General features: G+C 51.1%; 1 protein-coding gene across 3 annotated transcripts in view; it reads left to right on the plus strand.

Moving 5' to 3' along the window:
• Positions 1-19,992, plus strand: part of CMKLR1 (chemerin chemokine-like receptor 1) — a 42,272-nt gene extending 22,280 nt beyond the window's left edge. For 2 of the 3 annotated variants that reach the window (XM_047760778.1, XM_047760777.1), the window contains 2 exons: positions 17,437-17,518; positions 18,468-19,992. In XM_047760778.1, coding sequence (XP_047616734.1) covers positions 18,471-19,562 — 1,092 coding nt within the window. In that variant the 5' untranslated portion in view covers positions 17,437-17,518; positions 18,468-18,470 and the 3' untranslated portion in view covers positions 19,563-19,992. Of the gene's footprint in view, positions 1-4,639; positions 4,903-17,436; positions 17,519-18,467 lie in introns of those variants that run through there. The other variant, XM_047760780.1, reaches the window with a different exon arrangement.
• Positions 19,993-24,052: the final 4,060 nt, after the last annotated feature.

Below are 24,052 nucleotides of genomic sequence, written 5' to 3' on the forward strand. Positions count from 1 at the left end.
GCTAGGGGCACTGGGCTCCTGGGACACAAGGGAGCAAGTGGTCTTGGAAAGACTTGGGCTCCAACGTTCCTTCAGCGGCCCCTCCCTGACCCCAGCTGGTGGCTTCCCAGAAACCCTGCGGCCCTGTCCTGGGCCAGTGAGTGCAGGTCATGCCTCCCGCTGGCTAAGAGGAACAGAGACCAGTGCTCACACCCAGGGACCCTCCCTTCCTCTCTCTGGAGCTTATCTCCACCCAGCCTTTTCCCCTTGACATCCCCTCCTCGGGGCTTGATGACGTCTGGATCGCACGCGTGCACACACACCCCACATGCATGCTTTTAGCCTTTTTCTCATCAGCAGTGAGAGCCAGGATCTATTCTAAGCGCTTTACGTATGGCAAATTATTTAATCCCAGATAGTTGTGTAAGAGGTATTACTATTCTCCCCACTTTGCAGATGGGGAAACTGATGCCCGGAGCAGGTAAATGATCCTCCCCTGGTCCCACAGATGAGATTAAACACAGGCAGCCTGGCTCCTGAGCTGGGTCCTCAGCCCCTCCACCAGCCAGCCGTGGTGAGGGCCTGAGTTTGATGGACTAGGTGTCTAACCTTCCTGCAAATTCTGTTTCAACAAATAGCTAATGATGGCATAATAGCCACATTTCTGCATGTACACTGTTCCGGGTGGCTGCCCTCATCTGCCATAGCTCTGCAACTCACATGATTCCCCCACACCTGCACCTCAACTTTCTTTTCTTTCTCCTTCCTTCCTCCACTCCAAAGTGTTCTTGCTCTGTCTAACCTGTCCATTTTTAGAGATGTAGAAACTGAAGTCTGACCAGAGGGGGAAAGTACTTGCCTAAAGTCACACAGAAAACCAGGAAATGATGGGAGGCTCTGTCAGTTTGGTCTCTAGCTCAGCCCTCAATATACTCCCCAGGTTTGCTGGAATGGAAGGTGGGGGGAGGGGATCAAGTTGCATCCCTGAAATATGTCCTTACCCCATCATTTAGCGCTGACCATCCTCTCTGTCTCCTCTCTCCACACCCACAACTCCTCCATCCTTGCCTTGAACCAGCCTGAGACAGTGACGGGGCTGCTGCCCTCCCCCCTCCTCCCCCCGGCCATTATTACTTTTACCGCAGTTTATTGTGGGGGAGTTAAAAGAACTCTAATGGTGGAAGGCAAGGCCTAGCAGCAGGGTTTCCCAGCCTTCAATTTTGGGTGGGAAGACCTTTCTGGAATCCAAAAATCAGGCCCCAGAAACTGCTCTTTCATCTGTACCCATGCACATCTCCTGGGAGTCTTCAGACTAACCCGTCTCACACACCCCTCCTAGGATGAGCCTGTAAGCTACTGGTCTAGCTGCCCCATGGCATCGCCTCCCTCCTGTTTCTCTCCATCCCCAGTGATGCCCAAGGATGGGGAATCAGTGTTGCCATGGAGACCAGATTTCATCTGTGGCATCAGGGATTCTGGGGGGCAGAAGTTGGGTCTCAGACTCTGGGACTGGCCAGGGTGATCTGGCTTCTCCACGAAGATTCTTATTGGGGTATCTGGTCCCCACTCCTCTGCTCATCCAAGACTTGGAGCATTGGCAGTTGCCATGGAAATGACTTTTGAGCCAAACCTGCCTATGTGGCCTGAGGAAGAATTCCTCAAGAAAATGGGGAGATTGCCAGACTTCCTGACTCTATGATGGGGCCTTTGATTTCTGCAGTCTCCAAACACTGCCACTTCTGGATGGACCTGGAGCTGGTAGAGGATTTTTATTCAGCTCATCCTCTGCTAGCCTCTTGCCTCCCATCTCTTCTCTTCCAGTGCAGCCCCCAGGTCAGCCATGTGGGCTAGAGCTGGGGTCATTTTAGAAAAATGATACCCCTCGCTTAAAAACCACCTATGGTTCCCTATTGCCCACCAGATAGGTTTGGTGGCTTGCAAGGGGTCTCATAATATGGACCCCTCTTCTTTTCTCAGTCACATCTTCTGCCGTCCTTCACAAATCACACACACACGCACACACGCACGCTCATGTGCACTCTAACCTCATGTTACCCAGCCTCTGTACCTTTGCACACAGTTTCCTCTGCAGAGGTGCCTTCTCCCTCCACTGCTCCGTTAAGCAAAGCCTTCGCATCCTCCAAGGCTCCGCTCAAATGTCACTTCCTCCAAAAAGCCTCCCCTGATTTCCCTGGCCAAGCCACTAGCAGGGTCATGCAGGAGACACAAATGACTAACAGCAGATCATTCTTTGCTTCCACCATGAAATATGTGGTCTCCCATTAAAGCTAAAAGTGAGAATGACTTGATTCATCTTTCTCTCAACAGATTGCCTTTACTTCTGTACTGGGGAGCAGGGCAGGCTCTATGGCAAATTGAAGCTGACTCATTGCCCCAGAGTCCAGGGCTTATGGGGAAGAGTGGGGATGGCTTGGAACCCCATTTTGTCTGAAATGAGGGCCCAATAGGGCCAGTTTACTGGAAGTTTGGACTTTAGGTGACATTTCAGAGCAATGACTGTGCCACGTTCCTGCACCCAGCTCCCTTACTTGGGGGCAGAGACTGGGCCATCATATTCTCACAGCCTCTAACAAGGAGTGTGGCACTTAGAAAGTATTTACTAGCTGCTTTTTGAATGGACATTTGAATGAATGAATCCATGCCATTTCCTGAGCCTAAGAAACCTGCTCTTGCCTCAGGGCCTTTGCACTTGCCATTCCCATTGCCCAAAGTGCTCTTCCATCAAATAGTGATCTGTATCCCTCTCCCTGCATTCAAGTCTCTGCTCAAAGGTCTCCTTTAGAGAGGCCTTCTCTGAACACTCTGCCTAAAAGAGCATCCTGCCCCCATCTCTATGTCCCACTCCTCTTTATATTTTAATTCACAGCATATATCACCACCTGTCATTATATTCGTTTTATTTTTCCAGCATTTACGTAGTGCTGCCAGTGAACTGGACATGCTTTCACACATTATCAACGTAAATTCCTTTAATCCTTGTAACAGCCCTATGAGGGAAGAGCTATCACTTCAGATGGGAAAACAGGCACAGAGAGGTGTGGTGACTTACCCACAATCACACAGCTGTGAGTGGCAGGGCAGGGATTCAAACTCAGGCAGTCTGGCTCTAGAGGTGTCTGCCTTCTTTACACATTTGTCTGTTACTCGCTCCTCGCCCTGGAGAATGCCAGCCCCTCCAGGAAAGCAGTGTGTCCGTTTTGTTCCCTGCTGTATCCTCGAGATCTGGATCTGAGCCTGGCATGCAATAGGTGTTTGATAGATATTTCTTGGAAGGCTGGCGGAAGGAAGAAAGGAGGATCAGAGAATTGGAAGGAAGACTCCTTGGCCTTCTGAGCTTTCTGTTAGCCCAATGTCAAGGGATCGTGCCGGAAGTTTCTCAGCCTCCCGGAGGCTTTGAGTCAGCCTGTCTGGAAGGATCCCTGCCCGGCCTCCCTTCCCCTCCCTCACCCTCCAACAAGGCTTCTGTTTTCTGACCTCTCCCAGGCAAAGGTGCCAAACCGCACTCCTGGAACCCCAGGCCCATGCTGTGCACACTTCCTCCTGTGACAGGGCCTTGAAGGAGTATTCCAGGCCAGAGGCAGGAAGTCTCCAGAACAAGGTGGCCTGGAGTGAACTGAGCTGTTGGGCAGCCAAGGGGCCCAGGGGGGCTGCTCTGGGCCAGATGTGCTGTGAGGCCTTAGTGCTACTCAGGGGATGAGCAGATGGGACATGCAGAAGGCTGGGAAGGGGCCCGTGACCGGATGCTACAGCTTCCTGACATCTCCAATCTACCCAGTGTTCCCTGACATCTGACCCTGCCTCTGAGGTTCCAGAGAAGGCCCTGCCCTGCCTAGTTCTCCTTGGACCCTAAAATAATGGACCCCACCAAGAGAGTGGGAACACATTTTCCAGGTCACCACTGTGAGGTAAATCCCCCCTTTCCTGTAATAGTAATAATTACTAAGATTAATAGTATTGGTAACTGTGTGTGATCACAGCAGGCTTGATGCCAAGCACTTCACCAGCCTTGTTCTACTGAATCCTCACAACTCCCAGAGAAAGATGCTAAGGACGAGGAGCCTGAGACTCAGAGAGGTAACGCAAACTGTACAGAGCCACACAGCCTCTAAGTGCTGCAGCAGGGATTGAAACCTAGTTCTAAGGGATAAGGATCATGATTCCAGGGAAAACCAGGAGAGGAGAAGCCAGAAGTTCAGCCTGGAGTTCCTGATTATACCCATTCCTCACTTGCTGGGCAACTTTGGGAAAGATTATGAAACTTGTTTGAATCTCAGTTTTCTTACCAGTTAAATGGGCATAAGGAGGAATTGGCATTTAAGACTCTATGAGGTGCTGGTTGTTTTGCTAGCTGTTGCATATAGATTGTTTTTCCTTCCTTTTTAACAGCACGTTGGGCCATCTCTGTGGCCTAGACATGGAGGAAGACCCAAGGCCACATAGCCAGGGCCATCTCCTTGTTACGCTTCAATGCCCTGTGCCCAGAGAGGTGGGGCAAGAGCTTGTTTCAACCGAAGGGCTTGAATTAGATTGAAAAAATCTTTGCGGAAGCTCTGGTAGAGGATGTGGGGATGCCAGGAAGGGAGATGGGGCTGAGCGGGGGAGGGGAGGGCAGTAGCCAGGGTTTCCTCATCCGGTCCTCGGCGGCATCTGGTCTGTGAGGAGGAGGCTGAGAAGAACCACTGGCTATGGTCTGGCTTCCAGCCCTCCTCTGCATCCAAAACCATCCAGGCTCATCTTTGAGCTCCATGGGTTTCCTGGAAACATAGCCCTTTGCTTTGGCTCAGACTCCGCAAACTGAATATGCAGCCTGGTTTTCTCCCCTTCGTGGGACAGGGATGCTCCTGGTTCTGGAAGATACATCACCATCTGGTTTTTCTATACGAAACACCTGCTGCATGCCAGGTACTGTGTTTATGTCGTTTCATGGTATGCTCATGGTATATCCTAAAAGGGAGGTAATAATATCAGCTTCCTTTTACATCTGAAGCTTGAAGGAGAGAGATAATATGTCTATGGTCACTGAGATAGGAAGGGCCTTTAAATCTGGTCTGGCTGATTCCCAAATACGGGCTCTTAGCCACTGTGAAGCTTGGAGCAGGGGAGGAGTCTGAGACAACATTATAACAGTTAGCAAGGGCCCCAGACTTGGGGTCTTGGTGGTGGGGAGGCTTGTAAATTAAATTTGAACTTCCAGCCCAGAGATCTTAGACCTGCAAGAGGTCCCAAGGGATCACTTCATCCAGACCCCTCAGTCTTCTGAAAGGAAGGTTTCATTACTGCCATTTTGTAGGTAACCCTGCAAAACTAGAGCTCAGAGAGGTAAAGTAATTTGCCCGGGGTCACACAGCATGGAGCTGAACCATGCTGTCTTTTTATTGGCACAAGGCTGGCCCATTCAACTTGGCCCATTCAACACCATCAACTCCAACCTCCTTGTTTTATACATAGAGAAACCAAGGCCCCAGAGGGTCAGGGATTTATGTAAGGACATCTGCCAAGTAGATCCTATAAGGTATAAAAGAAAGAGTACTGATTTTTTTTTTTTCTTTGTCTTTTTGCCATTTCTTGGGCCTCTCCCGTGGCATATGGAGGTTCCCAGGCTAGGGGTCGAATTGGAGCTACAGCCACGGGCCTACGCCAGAGCCACAGCAACACGGGATCCGAGCCATGTCTGTGACCTACACCACAGCTCACGGCAACGCCGGATCCTTAACTCACTGAGCAAGGCCAGGGATCAAACCCGCAACCTAATGGTTCCTAGTTGGATTTGTCAACCACTGAGCCATGACGGGAACTCCATGAGCACTGAATTCTTAATCTGTGTTCAAATCCCACCCCTGCCTCTCCTTAGCCATGTGATCTTGGGTAAGGCTCTTAACCTCTCTGGCCCTGGCTTCCTCAACTCTAAAATGGCCATAATAATGGCCTCCCTCACACTGGGTTTGTGTGAGATGATGTACATAAGGTGTTTCTCAATGTCCTGGCACACATAGTAGGTGCCTGATAAAATATCACTATTTTGGTGATTGTCATTAATAATATTTAACCCTGATATTCTAAAGTCCAAAGTTCCTTAAGAGGATGGCCAGCTGGGTCTCATCTACCAGGCCTGGGGCTCTTTTATGAATTTCAGGGCCTGGGGAGGTTTTCAGAACAACAGAGAGAGCTTGAAAACAGGGCTGCAGAAACGGATGAGCCTGGTTCTCAGCATCCTTGCTGTTCCCTCCTGCAGCAGGTTGGGGCAGTTGCTGAGGAAGTTTCCTTTGGCTGCCACCTTCCAGGTGTCTCAAGGTACTGGAAGAGAAGCCATGCTCTGGGGCAGCAGCAGATGCAGCCTGGCTCAGGGCTGAAGGTGGGCTGTGCTGGCCTGGATTTAGGGGGACAGCAGCTGGAACCATGACTTCTCAGAGGTCACCCAGGAGCTGCTCAGAGTCTGGGTGCCAAGCTCATGCCATGAGCAGGACACCGAGCTCATGGCACGCATGGCTGGCTCCTGGTTTGTGGAGATGGTGATCACCACTGGCAGCCTCCCCCAACCACACCCTGAGGAGCTCACATACATACCCGTGCTCGCTGCCTTCCAGATACGCTGTGTACACAGCTCAGGGATTATTTGCGTGAATGGACGCCAGGCTGACTTCAGAGGATTAAGCAAATGGGGTTCCCGGCCTCCCAGTCCAGTGGGTTATAAGCGTGGGAGAGATTTTGTTTACAGGCCACCTCCAGGGGCTGAGGCAGTGTTTATGGGGAGAGACCCAGGCTATTTGCCCTACAGCTTTGGACGTAAGCTGAGTGACCAGGAGAACACTTAGTGTTTGTGCCTTGGACTCGCGGTGGGGGCCAGAGTGGCTTTTTGGCCTGGAAGGAGACATCCATCCAAATACTCTTGCTGGGGGGCCTTCTGTGGCTGTGAAGGGCTGCTGAGTCTGCAGGGAAATAGCAGGGCTGGGTTTGCAAGGAAGCGTCTGCACCCTACCTGGGCCTGAAGCCTGCTTCTGAGTCGGGATTCTCTCTGGGGCTGGGGTCCAGCCTGGGCTCACTCCTAGCAAGAGGCAAGGCCCAGACTGCTTGGGCCTCTGGGATGTTGGTAAGGAGCTGGTGTTATTCTAAGAACAAAGAGGAGCTTCCAGGGGCTTTTAAACAGGGAGTGCCTTGATGTGGTTTGCATTTTCAAAACAATCTGTCTAGCTACTAGGTGGAAAACGGAATCATAGTTGATGTGACATGCTGGTTAGGGGTCTGTAGCCGTCATCCAAGTGGACAGAAATGATGGACAGACTTGTGAGCTGTTTAGGAAACAAAATGGATAGGATTTGACAGACATGGGGGTGGTGGAGGGGAGGCACCAAGAGCTGGGATTCTGGGTCAGGGTCTCAGCGGGAAATGGGTGACCCACTCAAACGGGGGCTTGATGAGAACTTAGGCAAGGGAGGGCTTAGAGGGAGTGGACAGCAAAAAGGATGGGCAGCACTCCAGGCCTAAGACACAAGAAGACCTTCCTGCCCCCAGATCGAGGGGCCAGGAAGGGAGTGGTTACTGGGACACAGGTTGTGCAGCTATGGCCTACTCATGGAGAGCTTGCAGGGAGGGCGCTGGGAGAAGAAACACCTGATCTGCTCTCTTCCTGCCCGGCAGCCCCTGCTGGGCCTTCACTGATTAAACCCAACTAGAATCAGAGGGCAGGGAGTCTGCCGATATTCCTACAGCCCAGCCTGCAGGGCACAGAACAGGGGGCAGTGAATCTGAGGACAGAGCACACTGGAGAGAACGAATGACACCACTCTAATGGGGGCAGGGGGGAGATGCCAGGCAGTGGAGTGGACATTTTGGGAGATGGGGAGGGTCTCCTACCTCTGTGTTCCCATCAGCCACTGGGGCCTGAGCAAATGGGCATCAGATCCTTCCTTCTGCCCACTGCTGCAGAGCCCTATGCTCAAAGACAGCCCCATCCAAACCCAAAGAAAGTGGGGCAGTCTGTGAGGCAGCCAGCGCCTTGCCTTCCCGCTGCGGTGACTCAGCCCGAGCTCCCAGTGTGGGCGTGGGACCAGGGAGGAAATTTCTCCCAACACAGAGCTAATTCTGTCCCAGCGCTGGCAGCCAGGCCTGCGGCTGGGACAGCTTCTGGTGCTGTGTGGTTTCGAGGTTCCTGAGTCTTTCCAAGCTAGGGATCCAGGGATGGTAACCCCAAGGTGTCTCTTGGAGCCATTGGCAGGGGGGTGCTGGGAGGCTCCCTCTCTCTGCACTGAAGGGTGAGAGGCTGATGTGATGGGACCAGCCTTGGGACTGTGGCAGCAGGCCAAGATATCTTACCTACAGTCGGCTGGCTGGGCCTGGGGGAGGTGGGGATGCCGCTGAGGAGGGCCCCATTACCTTTCACCTGCAGACTGTGTCTGTGATTTGGGACAAGCAGAAATAGCTAAGGTTTTGAGGTCAGAGTGTCCTTGCATCAAATCCTAGGCTGATGCTTAAAAGCTGTGTGAGGAGCTCTCTCGTGGCCTAGCGGGTTAAGGACCCGGCATTGCCAGTGCAGTGGTGTGGGTTTGATTCTTGGCCTGGGAACTTCCACTTGCCACAGGAGAGGCCAAAAAGGAAAAAAATAAAGCTGTGTAAGCTTGGGCAAGTCACTTCACCTCTCTGAGTGAGGCTTTCTTTGCAAATCTACGCCACGAGGAAGACATGGAGCAGTGAGGTGTAAGGTGTGTGAGGTGCCAGGCAGATGCCACAAATGAATAGGCCAAGGCCCTCTTCTTTGTGGCTTAGGGAGGGTCACTCCCTCTCCTGGACCTCACTTTCCCCAGCTACAAAACAGGATGCCCTCTGAGTAGCCTCCCAGCTCCTGAGAGCCTTCGGAGACTGAGAAAGCTGGAGGAGAGATATCCGGGGCCGCCCAGACCTTCGGGGTGAGCCATGGAGGAGGTGGGAGATGGGGACAGGAGCCAGGCCAAACACAGAGGGAAGAGTTTTCAGTTTCCCCAGTGGGCTCCCACACCCACGGGCCCTGACTAAGCCCCTGTTCTTGAGGCCTGGGGCCTACTGCCAGGAGAATGTTTGCAGCGGGCTAGAGAGGCAGCAGCTGCGAGGCAGTGGCTGGGCGAGAGCGTGGCAGCTAGCAGCTTAGGCCCACTAGGCACACTGGTGAGTGATGCTGGCAGGGGGTGGGAGGGAGCAGGGCGACAGAGAAGACAGGGAGAGTGCATGGAGAAGAAAGAGGCAGAGAGTGAGAGGTACAGAGATGGGGAGATACAGAGACAGAAACAGTGGGAGAGAGACCATGACAGGCTGTTGGAGAAGGAAGCAGGGTGAGACACAGACATGGACAAAAAGAGAGCAAGTCCTTTGCGGACTCTGGCAGAGGGGCAGGGCAACAACACAGGGAGGAAGCACAAGGCAACATCTGCTGCCCAGATGCCTTGCAGCCCTGCTGTCCCTGAGCCCAGGGGGACACAGGCCAGCAGACAGCAGCTGGAAAAGGGGTGGGGGGTGGGGAACCTGGATTCCCAAGGACCTGCCTGGGTTCAAATCCCTGTACTCCACTAAGCAGGCATGTGACCACCAGCAAGTGACCCTTCTCCCATGGATCCTCAGCCTCAGACATCTCCTTGGTAAATTTAGGACTGATGACAATGACCTTGCATGGTCCAGGTGAGAAAAGCTGTGCCCACTGCACCCAAGCCTCCCCACCACACATCCCTGAAGGATGGATGAATGAATGAGCCCCGTCTCCAAAGGGCTTTTCTGGCAGCACCTGGAGTGTGACATGTCCCCATTATCTAGAGGCAGAGGACCTTGGGGGAAGCCCCAGGGGACCTCCATCTTGCCCCATCTGTAAAATGCATACCCTGATCTTTAGGGGTCTCTTGGGAGGTTTCACTGGGGCCAAGACCAGAAGATTCTGGAATGTTCCAAGGTGGCAAGGCAGTGAAAAGGAAAGAGAATGAATTTGGCAATCCAGCAAGCTCTGAGCTTCCTCCTCTGTCTGGAATGAGGAATCTGAACTACCTTGCTTATCAGAGCTATCTGTGTGACCTTGGCAACTTCACTTCCCTCTCTGGGACAGTTTCTTTTCTCATTTCTAATAGCTCTTAGAACCTTGCCTAGAATTCGGTGAGGGTGTTTGTTTAATAAAAGCTAAGCAAGTAACATCAGCTCAAGGTTTTAGCTCTCTGTGATGGGAGGAACCCTAGGGTGAGGGTTAGGGGCCCCCTTTCCCCTGCTCCTTCCCCAGCAAGGGTTGCCCTGGCCAGGTGGGCAGGGCAGGACCATCTGTGCAGGATCATCTACCTGGTCCATCTGGTTCCGGCAGGAGGAATCCAGCCTCGGCCACCGCACTGGCACCTCTGACTGGGTTGACTGTTCCTTTCGTGGGCTGGTCCAAGTTCATTCCTGGCCTGATGGAGGAGGCTGGCAGGATGGAAGAGGATCCTACTGTCAGCAGCAGGATGGGGCTCTAAAGGCCCCCGGGCAGGGCCAAGGCTGCTTGTTTGGCCCTTCCCCTGCCCCATGTGGCTTCATGAGGGATTTGATGACCCAGGCACAGACCCATCACTGCCCAGGCATGAACCCCAGACAGGGATTTGGGGTGTTTGTTTGTTTGCTTTGAGTTTTTCTGGCCCTCAGGAAGGGAAGGAGGGCTGACATAATGACACCCCTGCAACCATCCCCATCTGCATCAGAGGCCTCGGCAATCCCCCGCGCTTCTTTTATTTTCATTCTTCTCTGCATTCATTTCCTTTATCTCCATTTCCTTCTTACTTTCCCTCCCACCCCCGCTCCCACGGAGCCATTCTAATCTGTTCAGTGTGTATCTTGTTCTTTGGCCATGTTCTTGCAAAACGTGTGTTACTGTTTTGTGGGTGTTGCTGCTTTTATGTGCATGTGTTCTGTGTACTTAAGTGCTATTTGGGTAGGTGGTTTAAGATGGTCTGCGTTCCTTTGCTGTGTGTACACTTGCTAATCTGTTGCTTCTAACAGCTGCGTAGCTTTCCCCGTCCCCCCTCCCACAATGGTCGGCTTCCAGCCATCAGCAGATGCATCTGGGTGCTGGGTCCTTGATTATCTCTTTTCATGCACCCGGTCTCTGCATGGGCGCTTGCTCCTGAGCTTGCACCTGCAGCGCTTAGTCTGAGGCGCGCTGTCAGGGGCTGGGAGTGCCAGGCAGCACCCCTCCCAGGACAGGATGGAGTGTTATAAATAGCCTCCTGGAATGTGGCTTCTATTGTTCCCTGCCCACAGCATGCACCAAGGCCACCTTCCCTGGGAACTTGCCTGGCGCTGCCCCCTTGTCCAACCTCCTCCTTCTCCCAGTCCTACTTTTCCACTGCCTCACTGGGTTTTCCTGGAACGCTTCCTTAATAAATCACCTCTGCAAGAAGCCTTATTTGAAGTTTATTTCCGGAGAACTCAAGTTAAGACATGCCTTCCAAACACCACACACAGGTATCCATGAATGTGGTTCCTCATGGGGCTGTGGGGTGCACAAGGGTTTGTGGGTACCCGCAGATGACTGGAAGCCCATGTCAGCCCCGAGGGGCGTCCAAGCCAACTTTCTATTCTTTCTGCAGTTCTCGTTTGCATGTGTTTGATTATCTGTTAAACACTTGGGCTTGGAGGTCTCCCTCCTGTAAATCACCTGTTTGTATCATTAGTCCATTTTTCTGTTGGGATTGTTGTCTTTTTTAGATTTGCAGGAAGGAGTTCCTTGTTTATTCTAGATGGCAATACTTTGTTAGGTGTGGAGACTGCAAATCTCTTCCTCTATCAAAAGCGGTGTGTGTGTGTGTGTGTGTGTGTGTGTGTGTGTGTGTGTAGCCCATGACAACGATAGGGCCTGGACCCCAGCATAAGTGAGGCTATGGAGCAGAGAGCTGGGAGTAAGGCTCTCCAGTACAGAGTACGCAACCTGGAGGAACAGCAAATGGCAGTAAGTTATAACAATAATGACGACCATGTAAACTAGGTAGGTTGTTACGGGCTGAATTGTATGCCCCACCCCCACCCCCACCAAATCCGTATGTTGACTGACATCCCAAACCCCAGTCCTTTGGAATGTCACTGTATTTGGAGACAGGGCTTTTAAAGAGGGGATCAGGCTAAAGCGAGGTCATTGAGGTGGGTCCTAATCCAATCTGCCTGGTGTCCTCATAAGAAGAGGTGCTGAGGATAGAGATACACACAGAGGGACAACCACGCAAGGACATAGCCATACCCCGAGGCCCTGCTTAGTGCCCACATTCTGCTCTGACCTGGGATATGGATCCGGATAAGGCCCTGGCTTCCTCCTCAGGGAGCGTGCCATCTAGTCAGGTGTGTGCTTCAGTAACTGGTGTATAAATACCTCGTGCCCCACGACAGGGTGCAGGGCGCTGTGGGAACCAGAGTGGAAGGCAGCGTAGTGTCCTGGGGCTGCTCTAAGGAGTGACTACACACGGGGTGGCTTAAGGCGACAGGAAGGTATTCTCTTGTGGTTCTGGGGGCCAGAAATCTGAAATGGAGCTGTCCCAGGCTGTGCTCCCTTTGAAGGTTCTCAGAGGATCCTGCCTTGTGTCTCTCAGCTTCCTGGGGCTCCAGGTGTTGCCTGGCTCATGGCTGCATCTGTCTAGTCTCCGCCTCCATCCTCACATGGCTTCCCTGTTTCTTTTTTTTTTTTTTTTCGTATTTTGTCTTTTGTCTTTTTAGGGCTGCACCCCTGGCATATGGAGGGTCCCAGGGTAGAGGATAGGAGCTGTAGCTGCCGGCCTACACCACAGCCACAACAATGCAGGATCCAAGCCACATCTGCGACCTACACCACAGCTCACGGCAATGCCAGATCCTTAACCCACTGAGTGAGGCCAGGGATTGAACCCACAACCTCATGGTTCCTAGTCGGATTTGTTAACCACTGCGCCACAACAGAAACTCCTATTTTTCTTTTTTTGAGGGAGGGCATTCAACCCACTACAGGTGGAGGGGGGGAACTTTCTATAGAGGAGCCTGGTTTTCAAGGATGAGTTTGAACTTGTAGATGAAATTTAAAAGGGAATGGAAACTCTTACACCCTGAAAAAAAGAGTGATTTTGATTTTTGGCAGGTGTCATGCAGCAAATGTGTTGGCCAAAAAGGTTTTAGTTGTTCCAGTTCATAGAAGCTTTGTCTCCCACAAAGCAGAGCTCTCAGACCTCCCAGGGCCTTGACTCAGACTAGGGTTCCCTGGGTCTTTCCTCATCATCCTCACCAAACTGGGAGGACCTTAACTCCTCCTCCTAGCAGCCTGGAGAAGTAGGCAGGGCAGGGATGTTATTATTCCCATTTTGCAGATGGCACAACTGAGGCTCAAAGGTGGGGCAGTGACTTGCTTAGGTGACACAGAGGGTCTCCTGCCTCCCATACCACCTCCTCCCTGGTGTCCCTTTTTGGGGACTTATGGGAAATGTCCACCCCAAAAGACTGCCGAGACGGGCCTGGGGAGTCTGTCCTAGGAGCCCCAGAGCAGAGCAGCTCTAGGTCCTGGTTCCAAATGGGTACAAGTTTAGGATCACAGGCAGAATCTGGGAACAAAGCCAGGACAGCTCATTGGTCCCCTGGGCTCTCTACGAGGCCAAAGGTGGAAAGAGGGACAGGCTGGTCACAGGCTGGCCTGCCCACCTGGGCTGTGATGGACCGTATCAACTTTGGCAAACAATCTCCATCTGCTGTAGACTTCAGCCATATTGTCCTGAAAACTGGAGCATGTGTATTCCTTGAGCAGCTAAAAAAAGGGGAGCAAAGTAGAGGTGTTCTAGGAGAGTGGGGCTGGGGACCCTGGGGCATCAGGAAGGATGTAAACAGATGGAAAGATGTGCTCCACTTTCTGGAAAGCAAGGTGGTTAAGAGCAGGGCTCAGAGTCAGAGAAACTTGGGTGTGAACTGGCCCCTTGCTGACCGTGTGACATTGGCCTCACTGCCTTACCTGTACATTGGGAGTAATAGCAGGAAACCACTGCTGGGGTTTGTGGGGGATGTATGAGCTAATGCCATTAAAGCGTTTAGTGCAATATTTGGGCTAGCGTGTATATTTATCACAAGGAACTAAAACCAAATTAAATATAATTAGATGTAGATCTCAGAACCAAACAAACTAATGCAGAAATGGCAGATCAGCAGGATGAATGGGCTTGCTGTCTTTGATCTGCAAATGTGACACTGAGCTTCCTTGTGGCCACGTCAAAAAGGGAAATGTGGGAGTTCCTGTTGTGGCACAGAAGAAACGAATCCAACTAGGAACCATGAGGATGCAGGTTCAATCCCTGGCCTGGCTCAGTAGGTCAGGAATCTGACATTGCCATGAGCTGTGGTATAGGTTGCAGATGTGGCTCAGATCTGGCATTGCTGCGGCAGTGGTGTAGGCCGGCAGCTGTAACTCCAATTCAACCCAAGCCTGGGAACTTCCATATGCCATGGGTGTGGCCCTGAAAAGAAAAAAAAAAAAAGGCGGGGGAAATGTGACCAGTTGCAGAACTTGGTTTATCAAGAATGAGGAAACACAGCAGTTACTCAGGGGAAGTGATGTTTCCGAACTCGAGTTCTCCAGGGCATTTCTCACTGTGCAGGGGGCTTCATAAAGGCACCCTGAGAGAGGCAGTGGGTAGCATCACTGTCCAGGACTAATATGGCACTGCAGGTGTGATTTCCATGGGGTAGCTGCTTGTAGGGGCCTTGAAGGAAAGGCAAAGGGAAGCTATGAAAGCAGCTCAGGAAAGCCAGCTCTGTGGGAAGATCAAGAACGTGGGAGTTCCCGTTGTGGCTCAATGGAAACTAATCTGACTAGCATCCATGAGGTTGTGGGTTCGATCCCTGGCCTTGATCAGGGATCTGGCATTGCCGTGAGCTGTGGTATAGGTTGAAGCTGCGGCTTGGATCCCATGTGGCTGTAGCTGTGGTGTCGGCTGGCGCTGTAGCTCTGATTCAACCCCTAGCCTGGGAACTTCCGTATGCTACAAGTGTGGCCCTAAAAAGAAAAGAAAAAAAAAAAAAGGGGGGGGGGATGAAGGTCTGGGCTCTCAGAGTTCAACACCAGGCTTAGAGGGTTCAGAGAGGTGGGGTTGGGATTACTAACTCCTCAGGAAAGCAGCAGAGTCCAAGAGTCTTTTCTCTGGGGATCTTTGGAAGTAAGGTTCTGGAGTTAGATTTCCTAGCTATGTGGCTTTAGGCAAGTTGTTTCACCTCTTTGAACCTCAGTTTTCTTACCTACAAGCAAATATTATCGTGGTAAAGCTGTTGCAGAGCACAATATGGCATATAGGAAGTCCTCATACATATTAGCTGTGATTATATACAGTTTCCCATAAGCTTCCTGGTTATGGAGGGTTTAAGGAGAGGAGCATAAGAGAGAATTTTATAGCTCTTTCCAACTGGCAAAGGAGTCATTGTCATTTCTTACGACCCTCCCAAAGCAATCTAGGAGGGGTTCTTACCTCCCTGGAGAGATGAGATGGGAGCTTAGAGGGGCAAATTCTTGCCTTTGTCGCCCTTGAGCCGCCCTCGAATCTAGATCTAGGGAAATAAAAGCAGGCAGGATTCACTTGTCCTCTGGCCATCCTGTCCCCTCCTACCATCCCAAGCAATGGCCATTTTAGGAGGGAGTTAAGAGTAGAAGCCCGAGAAGGGTAATGATAATAATAATAACGGTAATAATAACAATAAACACCTAATGCTTTTACCCTGTAACAGACCCTGTTCTCAGTACTTTGCATGTGACATTTTAATCCTTTTAACCATTTGGACTATTACGAGCACACCCATTTTATAGGTAAGACCACTGAGGTGCAGAGAAGATAACTGACCCCAGAGGCTCAGGGAAGGAGGGGGGAAGGTGAGCACCTTGTGGGGACACTGACTCACTCCTGGTGGGATGAGGAATGAGGAATAATCAGACAGACGTGCCACCCTGTTAGCGCCACCCTGTGTGCACCTGGCCTGTCCCCCTGCCTGCTCAAAGATGAAAAGCTGTATGGTCTCTGACCCCAAGCTTCTTCCAACCCAGCGTAAGAGCCAGACATGGTGATGTTATGTATATTCCAGGCATCTCTGCAGATGCTGCACTGCCAAGTTCTGGGTCCTGAGATCTGCTGCTCTCCCCTCCTCTTGGGGCTCAGACACCTCCACTTCTAACGAGGAGGTGGGCAGGGGGTGGGGCGATGGCCTGGCATGCCCTCCCTCCTACATCCTTCCCGTCTCAACTCAAACCTGTCCTCTAAAATTCGACTCATAGCCTACCGGCCCCAGGAAGCCTCTGATGCCCTGGCTGGGGAATGTCCCTCTGTGGGGCTTCCTGGCCGTGCCCTGAACACAGCACCACCTGTCTTGTACCCCGTGACTGACTGTGAGCCTCTGTGGGAAGGGACCCTGGGCAACCATTTCCTCAACTCTGGATCCTGCACAGCCCAGCACAGAGATTGTGGACACGCTTATTCCTTCTTCAAGGACACACTCAGTGGCTGTCATCAGATCACAATTTCGGAGGCAGCATAGAGTGATAGTCAGGAGCCCAGCTTCTGTAGACGTGGTTCCAATCTGGGTTCTACCCTCCCTCCCCAACCTGCCTCAATGCCTTGGGCAAGGGTCTTCCTCTCCTTCAGCCTCGTGCGGCCCCTCCTGGGGTTAAAGTGAGAACACCTATATCACATGCTCAGCACAGGCATTATTTTCGTGAATATCTGTCACATTTCTCCAGGGTGTGGGCATGTGGGGGCAGCTGCTGTTTCCCCATCTTCTCTCTACATTCCACAGAAAGCCCTTGGGGGCCCCTCGTCAAGCAACTCAGGAATATCCTCCCAGGCAGCAGAGTGGGATGACACCCAAGCTTAAATTCGGAGCCCCTTGAGCTCAGAATCCACCATGGAAATTTCCAAGTGGCTTTTATTTAATAAAAAGCAAATGATGATTTTCATGCAATAAAATACAACCTCAAGCTCATCAAGGACCAGGAAAGAATTTATACGGAGGAAGGTTGGAGCTACTTATAATGAAGCATCAATTGGCAGTCTCGCCAGGCTGAAACATTTGGTTCAGAGCCCATTTGTCAGATGAGGAGAGCCTGGGTGGTAGAAAGCACATGGGCTCTAGGGTGTCAGCACTCTGGGTCTGAATTCTGGCTTGGAATTCAGCTGTTTACCCCAGGCTGTAAGGTAATCATTGATTTTTATCGTTGTTTACTAAGTCCTAGCACAAAACTGAATGGTCCATGTTCCTGGTTGCCTGTAATTCTTATATCCATTCTATGAAGTAGTGAGTATTCCCATTTTACTGAGGAGGAAACTGAAGCTCAGGAAGGAAAAGCCAGCCTCTCTGAGCCTCTGCTTCCTCCTCTGTAAACAGGGAGTAACAGCGATTGATTCTTTCTCTGGCTCTGAATCCACCTAAGCCTGTGGTTCTTAGACCCAGATCCAACTGCTGCCTCCTCCTCATTCTTCTTTGCAGGTATTTCCAGCTGTGTGCTCAGAGACTGATCAGCCTAAGACCCACGTTGGAGAGCTTTGGCCGTTACAACAGTGAATAAACAGTAAGGAATTTTTTTTTTTTTTTTTTTTTTTTTTTTGCTTTTCAGGGCTGCACCCAAGGCATATGGAGGTTCCCAGGCTAGGGGTCAAATCGGAGCTACAGCTGCCAGCCTACACCACAGCCATAGCAATGTGGGATCTGAGCTGTATCTGTGACCTACACCACAGCTCATGGCAACTCCTGATCCTTAACCCACTGAGCAAGGCCAGAGATCGAACCCACAACATCATGGTTCCTAGTCAGATTTGTTTTCACTGCGCCACAATGGGAACTCCCAGTAAGGGACTCTTGTGGTCTTAACTCATCTCTCCAAAGGACACTGGTTGGGGACTATGACAGGGTGGGTGCACTGGAGAATGTCAGCATGGCTGTCCCCGGGGTTTTGGAAATACGGTTGGATCCAAGTTCACAGCACAACACATGCCTCCTTCATTGTGTTTAGCATCATTACTATTTTTCTGTGATTTGAAGTTTTTTTTTTTTTTTTTTTTTTTTTTTTGATGAATGTCTGTTTCCCCCACTAGACTGTAATGGCTTCCCAGGGTCCCAGAGAGGCAGCAAAAACCTGGTGGTCAAGATGGTAGACTCTGAAGCTGGGGCCTGACTCCTAGCTCTGCCTCTTCCCAGCTGTATGCCTTGGGCAAGTGACTTAAACTCTCTGTACCTAAGTTTCCTCATCTGTCAAGTGGGATTTGTAACAATCTCACTGAATTGTTAAGAGGATGAAAACAGATTATACACATCAACCCTTTAGTAGCGTACTCTGTAGGTAAGAGGTGTCAGAGAGGTGTTTGTCAAATAAATAAAACAGCAAAGTGGGAACTGGTTAAACCATCCAACTGGCCTTGCTCAGAGATAGGGAGGACGCTGTCAGTCTACCTGGTGTTGGTCAGCCTCTTAAAGTTGTTCTAATATAAAAGTTCCCCTAACGACCCCTGCCTCCCTTGCAGAGAATGGATTTTGAGGATTACAACTCCACCTATGAGGATTCGTACACAGATGATTTCGACACCATTGTTGCTTTAGAGGAGTTCTCCCCCCTGGAAGGCAGGGTGGTCAGGATCTTCCTGGTTGTGGTCTACAGCATCATCTGTTTCCTGGGGATCCTGGGCAATGGCTTGGTGATCGTCATCGCCACCTTCAAGATGAAGAAGACAGTGAACACCATCTGGTTCCTCAATCTGGCCGTGGCAGACTTCCTATTTAACGTCTTCCTCCCAATCCACATTGCCTATGCCGCCATGGACTACCACTGGGTGTTCGGGACGGCCATGTGCAAGATCAGCAACTTCCTGCTCATCCACAACATGTACACCAGCGTCTTCCTGCTGACTGTCATCAGCTTTGACCGCTGCATCTCCGTGCTCCTCCCTGTCTGGTCCCAGAACCACCGCAGCATCCGACTGGCTTACATGGCTTGCGTGGTGATCTGGGTCCTGGCTTTCTTCTTGAGTTCCCCATCCCTCGTCTTCCGGGACACAGCCCATCTGCATGGGAAAACATCCTGCTTTAACAACTTCAGCCTGTCCGCCACCAGCTCTTCCTCATGGCCCACTCACCCCCAAATGGACACTGTGGGGTTTGGCCGGCAAATGGTGGTGACCATCACCCGCTTCCTATGTGGCTTCCTAGTCCCAGTGCTCATCATCTCAGCCTGCTACTTCACTATCGTCTATAAGCTGCGGCGCAACCGCCTGGCCAAGACCAAGAAGCCCTTCAAGATCATCGTGACCATCATTATCACCTTCTTCCTCTGCTGGTGCCCCTACCATACGCTCTACCTCCTGGAGCTCCATCACAGAGCCATGCCTGGCTCCGTCTTCAGCTTGGGTGTGCCCCTGGCCACTGCCATTGCCATTGCCAACAGCTGCATGAACCCCATTCTGTATGTCTTCATGGGTCAGGACTTCAAGAAGTTCAAGGTGGCCCTCTTCTCCCGTCTGGTCAATGCTCTAAGTGAGGACACAGGCCACTCCTCCTACCCGAGCCACAGGAGCTTTACCAAGATGTCATCCATGAATGAGAGGGAGACCAGCATGCTCTGAGCCTCACCTGGAAGCCCCCAGTAGATACTTCCAACCTTGGAGGCACAAAGCCATGCCTTCTCAAGACCACAGCAAGAATCTCTTGGGTACCCACAGCCCACTCTATTTTGCATGGGGCTGAGCAATGTTTTGAGCTGGGAATCCAGTTGGAACCCTTTTCTTCCAGTGGCATGGTGGACAGAGCATGCCATGGTGCTTAGCCTTGGACCAGCATCTCATGCTTCTTGGGAGACCAGATTTGATTGATGCAAAGCAAAAAAGAGATTTCTCAAAAGCACTGCCATGAAATGGGATGGGCTTAAGACAGAAGGATTAAGCTACCTACTGAGTGCTCCCCAGAAATGATACCCACACTTTCCAAGGCCCATTCCTGATGTGAGCAGAGCAAGCACAGTGTGATATAAATCATGCCTTGTCCCATGTCCCTACATCAACAGCCTGCCAGAAATCCTGCCACTCAAGCCATTCCTCCGGGTTAGGGCATATAGAAATGCACACACCTTCTTCAGGTTCCCTGGGAGGAGAGGGTTACAAATGAGCACAGGAACTCCCAGGACCATGCATTTGACTTTCATATCAGCTGGGAAGACAGAGAACAGGTTCCAAGGGCCCAGGGGCTCTTGTGGGGGCAAGAGAAGCAGGGCCGCAATGAGGACTTGGGGCTTGGAGGAAGGAATGGAGAAAGAAAAGACCTTTCAAAGCATGTATGGCATGAAGCAGCTCACCCTAGAACTTCCCAGGGTTGTAGCTCTTATGGGGGTGGGCATGATGCCAGCCCCTTGCCCTAAGTCCTGTTCTCACTTGGTGTTTGTTTCTCTCAGGCTGGTTCAAGGTGGCAGCTTCACCAGCAGCCCACACTCTATCACAGGGATTCCTCCCTCTTCCCTGGTCCACTGGCTGTGGTGAGTGGTGCTCAGAATAAAACACCCCAGGGGAGGGGGCAGGTTGGGGAAGGACTTGTCTCCTTCTCAACTTCCTCAAAGCCTAGGCGACAACCTGGAAGCACCTCGCATATCAAAGATGCATCCAAGGGCTCAGTCCCTGAGCTCAAAGCAGAACCTGGAGCCTGGATCCTTGGACCATGCTCCTGAGATGCAGCGCTGAGGGAGTCTCGGGCACAGGGCGCCTATATACAGTCATGTTGCCTTTTCTGGAACCCGAACCTCCCTGTGCTGCAATGTCATCATCCCATTTAACAAATGAAACTCAGAGGAAGAAAGTCTCTCATCCAGTGTCATACAGCTAGCCAGAGGCAGAGTTAAGGTCTGTCTGGTCCCAGAAACTCTATTCTTTTATGGACAATATATGTACTTAGAACATTCTAGACTATCCTGGTAACCTACATTTATTTAGCACTTCTATGTTAAGCACTTTACATGTGTATTTCATTTATCCCTCACAGCAGCCCTGAGTTAGGTACAATTATCACTTCCCTTTTATGGATGAGGTATATGGGACTCAGAGTTTAAGTAACTTGCCCAAAGGCACCCAGCTGGTCTCTGTTAGAGTCTGAACTTGAACCTAGGTCTGTCTGGCTCCAATAGGGCCACAGAGGCTTGACTCTATCTATCTATCTATCTATCTATCTATCTATCTATCTATCTATCTATCTATCTATCTATATCAGCAGGTTAATGTAAACATCTTAAAGGCAGCTTTGCAAAGAGTTCTTAAAAATGATCCAACATGGCAAAGAAAATGTCCTTGGCTTCCAGTTCCTTTGGCACCCGTTCATATCCACCCACCCTGGCTCCCACCTCCTGTGGCCCCTGAGCTCTCCGGGGAGGGTAGTGGGGACAGGGGCTTGGCGGGAAGGCCCTTTGGCCTCCAAGTGTCCATATTCTGCTCTTGTCCAAGTTTCTTCACTGCGAAGCCAATTCTCCAAAAAGATGCAGTGAACAGATGTAACGTCTACATAGCGCCAGGCAGTTCCCGAGGCCATGAGCTGTCTGGAATTATACCTCATTAAGAGACAAACTGTTCCTTCCTTTGTTGGGTCATTGTACTTGTGACAAGGCAGCTCTGAATTGACCCCAAGCTGGAGCCTCTGAGTGCTTCAAGCAATCTGCGCTTAGTTTGAGAGCAAAAAGGAAGCTTTAAATATTGTCCAGTGCCCCATGTCACTCACCTCCCCAACTTCACAGGGGAAGCATCCAGGGCACAAGATGGAGTGGGACATGTTCTGGGCCCCAGAGACAGTCATCAGCCACTTGGGGAGGACTATGCTGTTTTTTGGGGCTCAGTTTCTTGTTCCTCTGGGGCTGCGTGCATGCCAGGCCATGCCGCAGAAGCCAGGAAACCATTTTGTTGTTGGAAAAGCTGATGAACAGGAGCAAAATTAAAACCAGCTGTTTCCCTCCTTGGAGTCAGGACTGGCTCTTTCTGGCTGCCCCACCAGTCTTCCTGTTCTGTAGTTTCCCATCAAATGCTTAAATGCAACCATGACAATCTTTTTAGTCTTGTCCCTACAGCTTCTCCTGGGGACCCCCACAGGTCACACATGTAAAGGCTCTGCGGTTCCCAAAGCACATTCATCTGAACTACTCCACAAGTGGCCAATGTGCTTCATGCCCAAGAGCCCTCCTCCCAGTGCCAAGACCCGCTGATGGGGCCTCAGTGCTGCCTCCTGGGCAGGGTGGGTGGGTGGAGGGGGCTGTGGGCTATAAGCTAAGGGATAAGAAGCGAAGATGGTGTTTGAGGGTGGGGGAGAGGGAGGAGGGAGGGAAGCACAAAGGAAACAGAATGACAATGAAGGAAAGGGATCTGGCATTCATTAAGTATCTAGCATTATGTCAGGCATAAAATCTCACCAAGCCTCAAACCAGTCCTGTGAGAAGATCCTCAGACCTGTGTGGAAGATGCAGAAAGGGGGTTGCAGATTGGGGACCTCGCTTGTTCTGGGTCACACAGTAGTAAATGGTGGAACTGGGTCTGCCCCTGAGTTCTTAGCTTCTTCAGCCTTTGGGAGGATGGAGAGGCAGAGAGAGAGGGAGGGGCAGGGAGAGGGGACGGAGAGAAGGAAGAGGAAGAGGGAGGGGCTCAGAAGGGGAGACTGACCCAGGCTCTTAAGCCTGACCCCAGAGTCAACTCTGGAGGCCTTAGGGGCCAGGATAGGTGGGAGAAGAGAGAATCCAACAATGAGAATTGGGTGGGCCTTTCAGACATCCTGCCCAGGCCTTTCCCATTTTACAGATGAAGGAACTGAGGTTGCAAGAGCTGGCCTTTGAGAAACATGCAAAAGGAGGTAGGGTTGGCTTGGATGGAAGTGGTCAGTGATTCCCTAACTCCTGCCTCCAGCCTCCCTCTCCCATCCATCTCCCTGACAGGCTATGATGCTCTGACTTTGGAAAATTGCTGCTGGGGCTGATATTCAGGACTAGGGGAACTGGAAAGTCACTTGTCTGACTAGGAAATAATTCATAAGGGACTTTCTTGCTTCCATTCTTTTTTTAAAAAAAATTTTTTTTTGGCTTTTTAGGGCCGCACCCACTGTACATGGAGGTTCCCAGGCGAGGGGTCAAATTGGAGTGGTAGCCACTGGCCTATGCCACAGCCATGGCAACGATGGATCCGAGCTGCATCTGCAACCTACACCACAGCTCACAGCAATGCCAGATCCTAACCCACTGAGCAAGGCCAGGGATGGAACCTGCGTCCTCATGGATACTAGCCCAGATTCATTTCCACTGAGCCATGACAGGAACTCCTTGCTTCCATTCTTTGAGCACAAAGTTTCTCTTGAATAAAGAGACTGAAGCAAGCCTAAGGCTCTGGACTCCAGGTCCTGCTCCTTGTCTTCCCTGCCCACCTCGTGGAATATTAGCCAAGGCTCAGAGAGGTGAAGTGTCTTGTCCAAAGTCACACAGCTATGTTGTGAGACAGCAGGAGAAACCCTAAAATTCACAATCTCCCATTCCCCAAATTTTGGACTCCAAGAAATGCATATCTTGAAAAAAATTCCCTGCACTCATTTATTTTTCCTGGCTATGAGATAGGTAGTGATTTAGCCAAGATTACATAGAAAGCCATGGCAGAGAGGAGACTGAAACCCAGGACTCCTTCCTCCTAAGTCTGTGCATTGGGCTACCCAAGGACAGAGGCTCCCATCCACACAGTCACCCAGCCATCTTTCATACACCCGTCTATTTTCATAACCGTCAATATATAAATCAACCCATTTATCCATTCCGCAAGCATCTATTTAATACTCCTTTTTGCCAGGCCCCATGGTCAGCACTGGGAATAAGGGGGTGGTCAGGACATACATGGTCTCTGTCCTTCTGAGCTCATTCACTGGCCAGTGGTGACAGCCAATTAAAAAAAAATACCCCAAATGGAAAACAACTATAATCAGTACTACCCACATATTATAGAGGGATGTGACCCTGGCCAAAGGCCAAGGAACTTCCCCAGGGGAAGAGACACTTCAGATATGAAGGATGGTTGGGCACTGATTCAGTGGAGAGGAGCAGGAGAGGGTGCTTCAGGTA

Source organism: Phacochoerus africanus, chromosome 15 (assembly GCF_016906955.1).
Source record: "Phacochoerus africanus isolate WHEZ1 chromosome 15, ROS_Pafr_v1, whole genome shotgun sequence".
Lineage (NCBI taxonomy): Eukaryota > Metazoa > Chordata > Mammalia > Artiodactyla > Suidae > Phacochoerus > Phacochoerus africanus.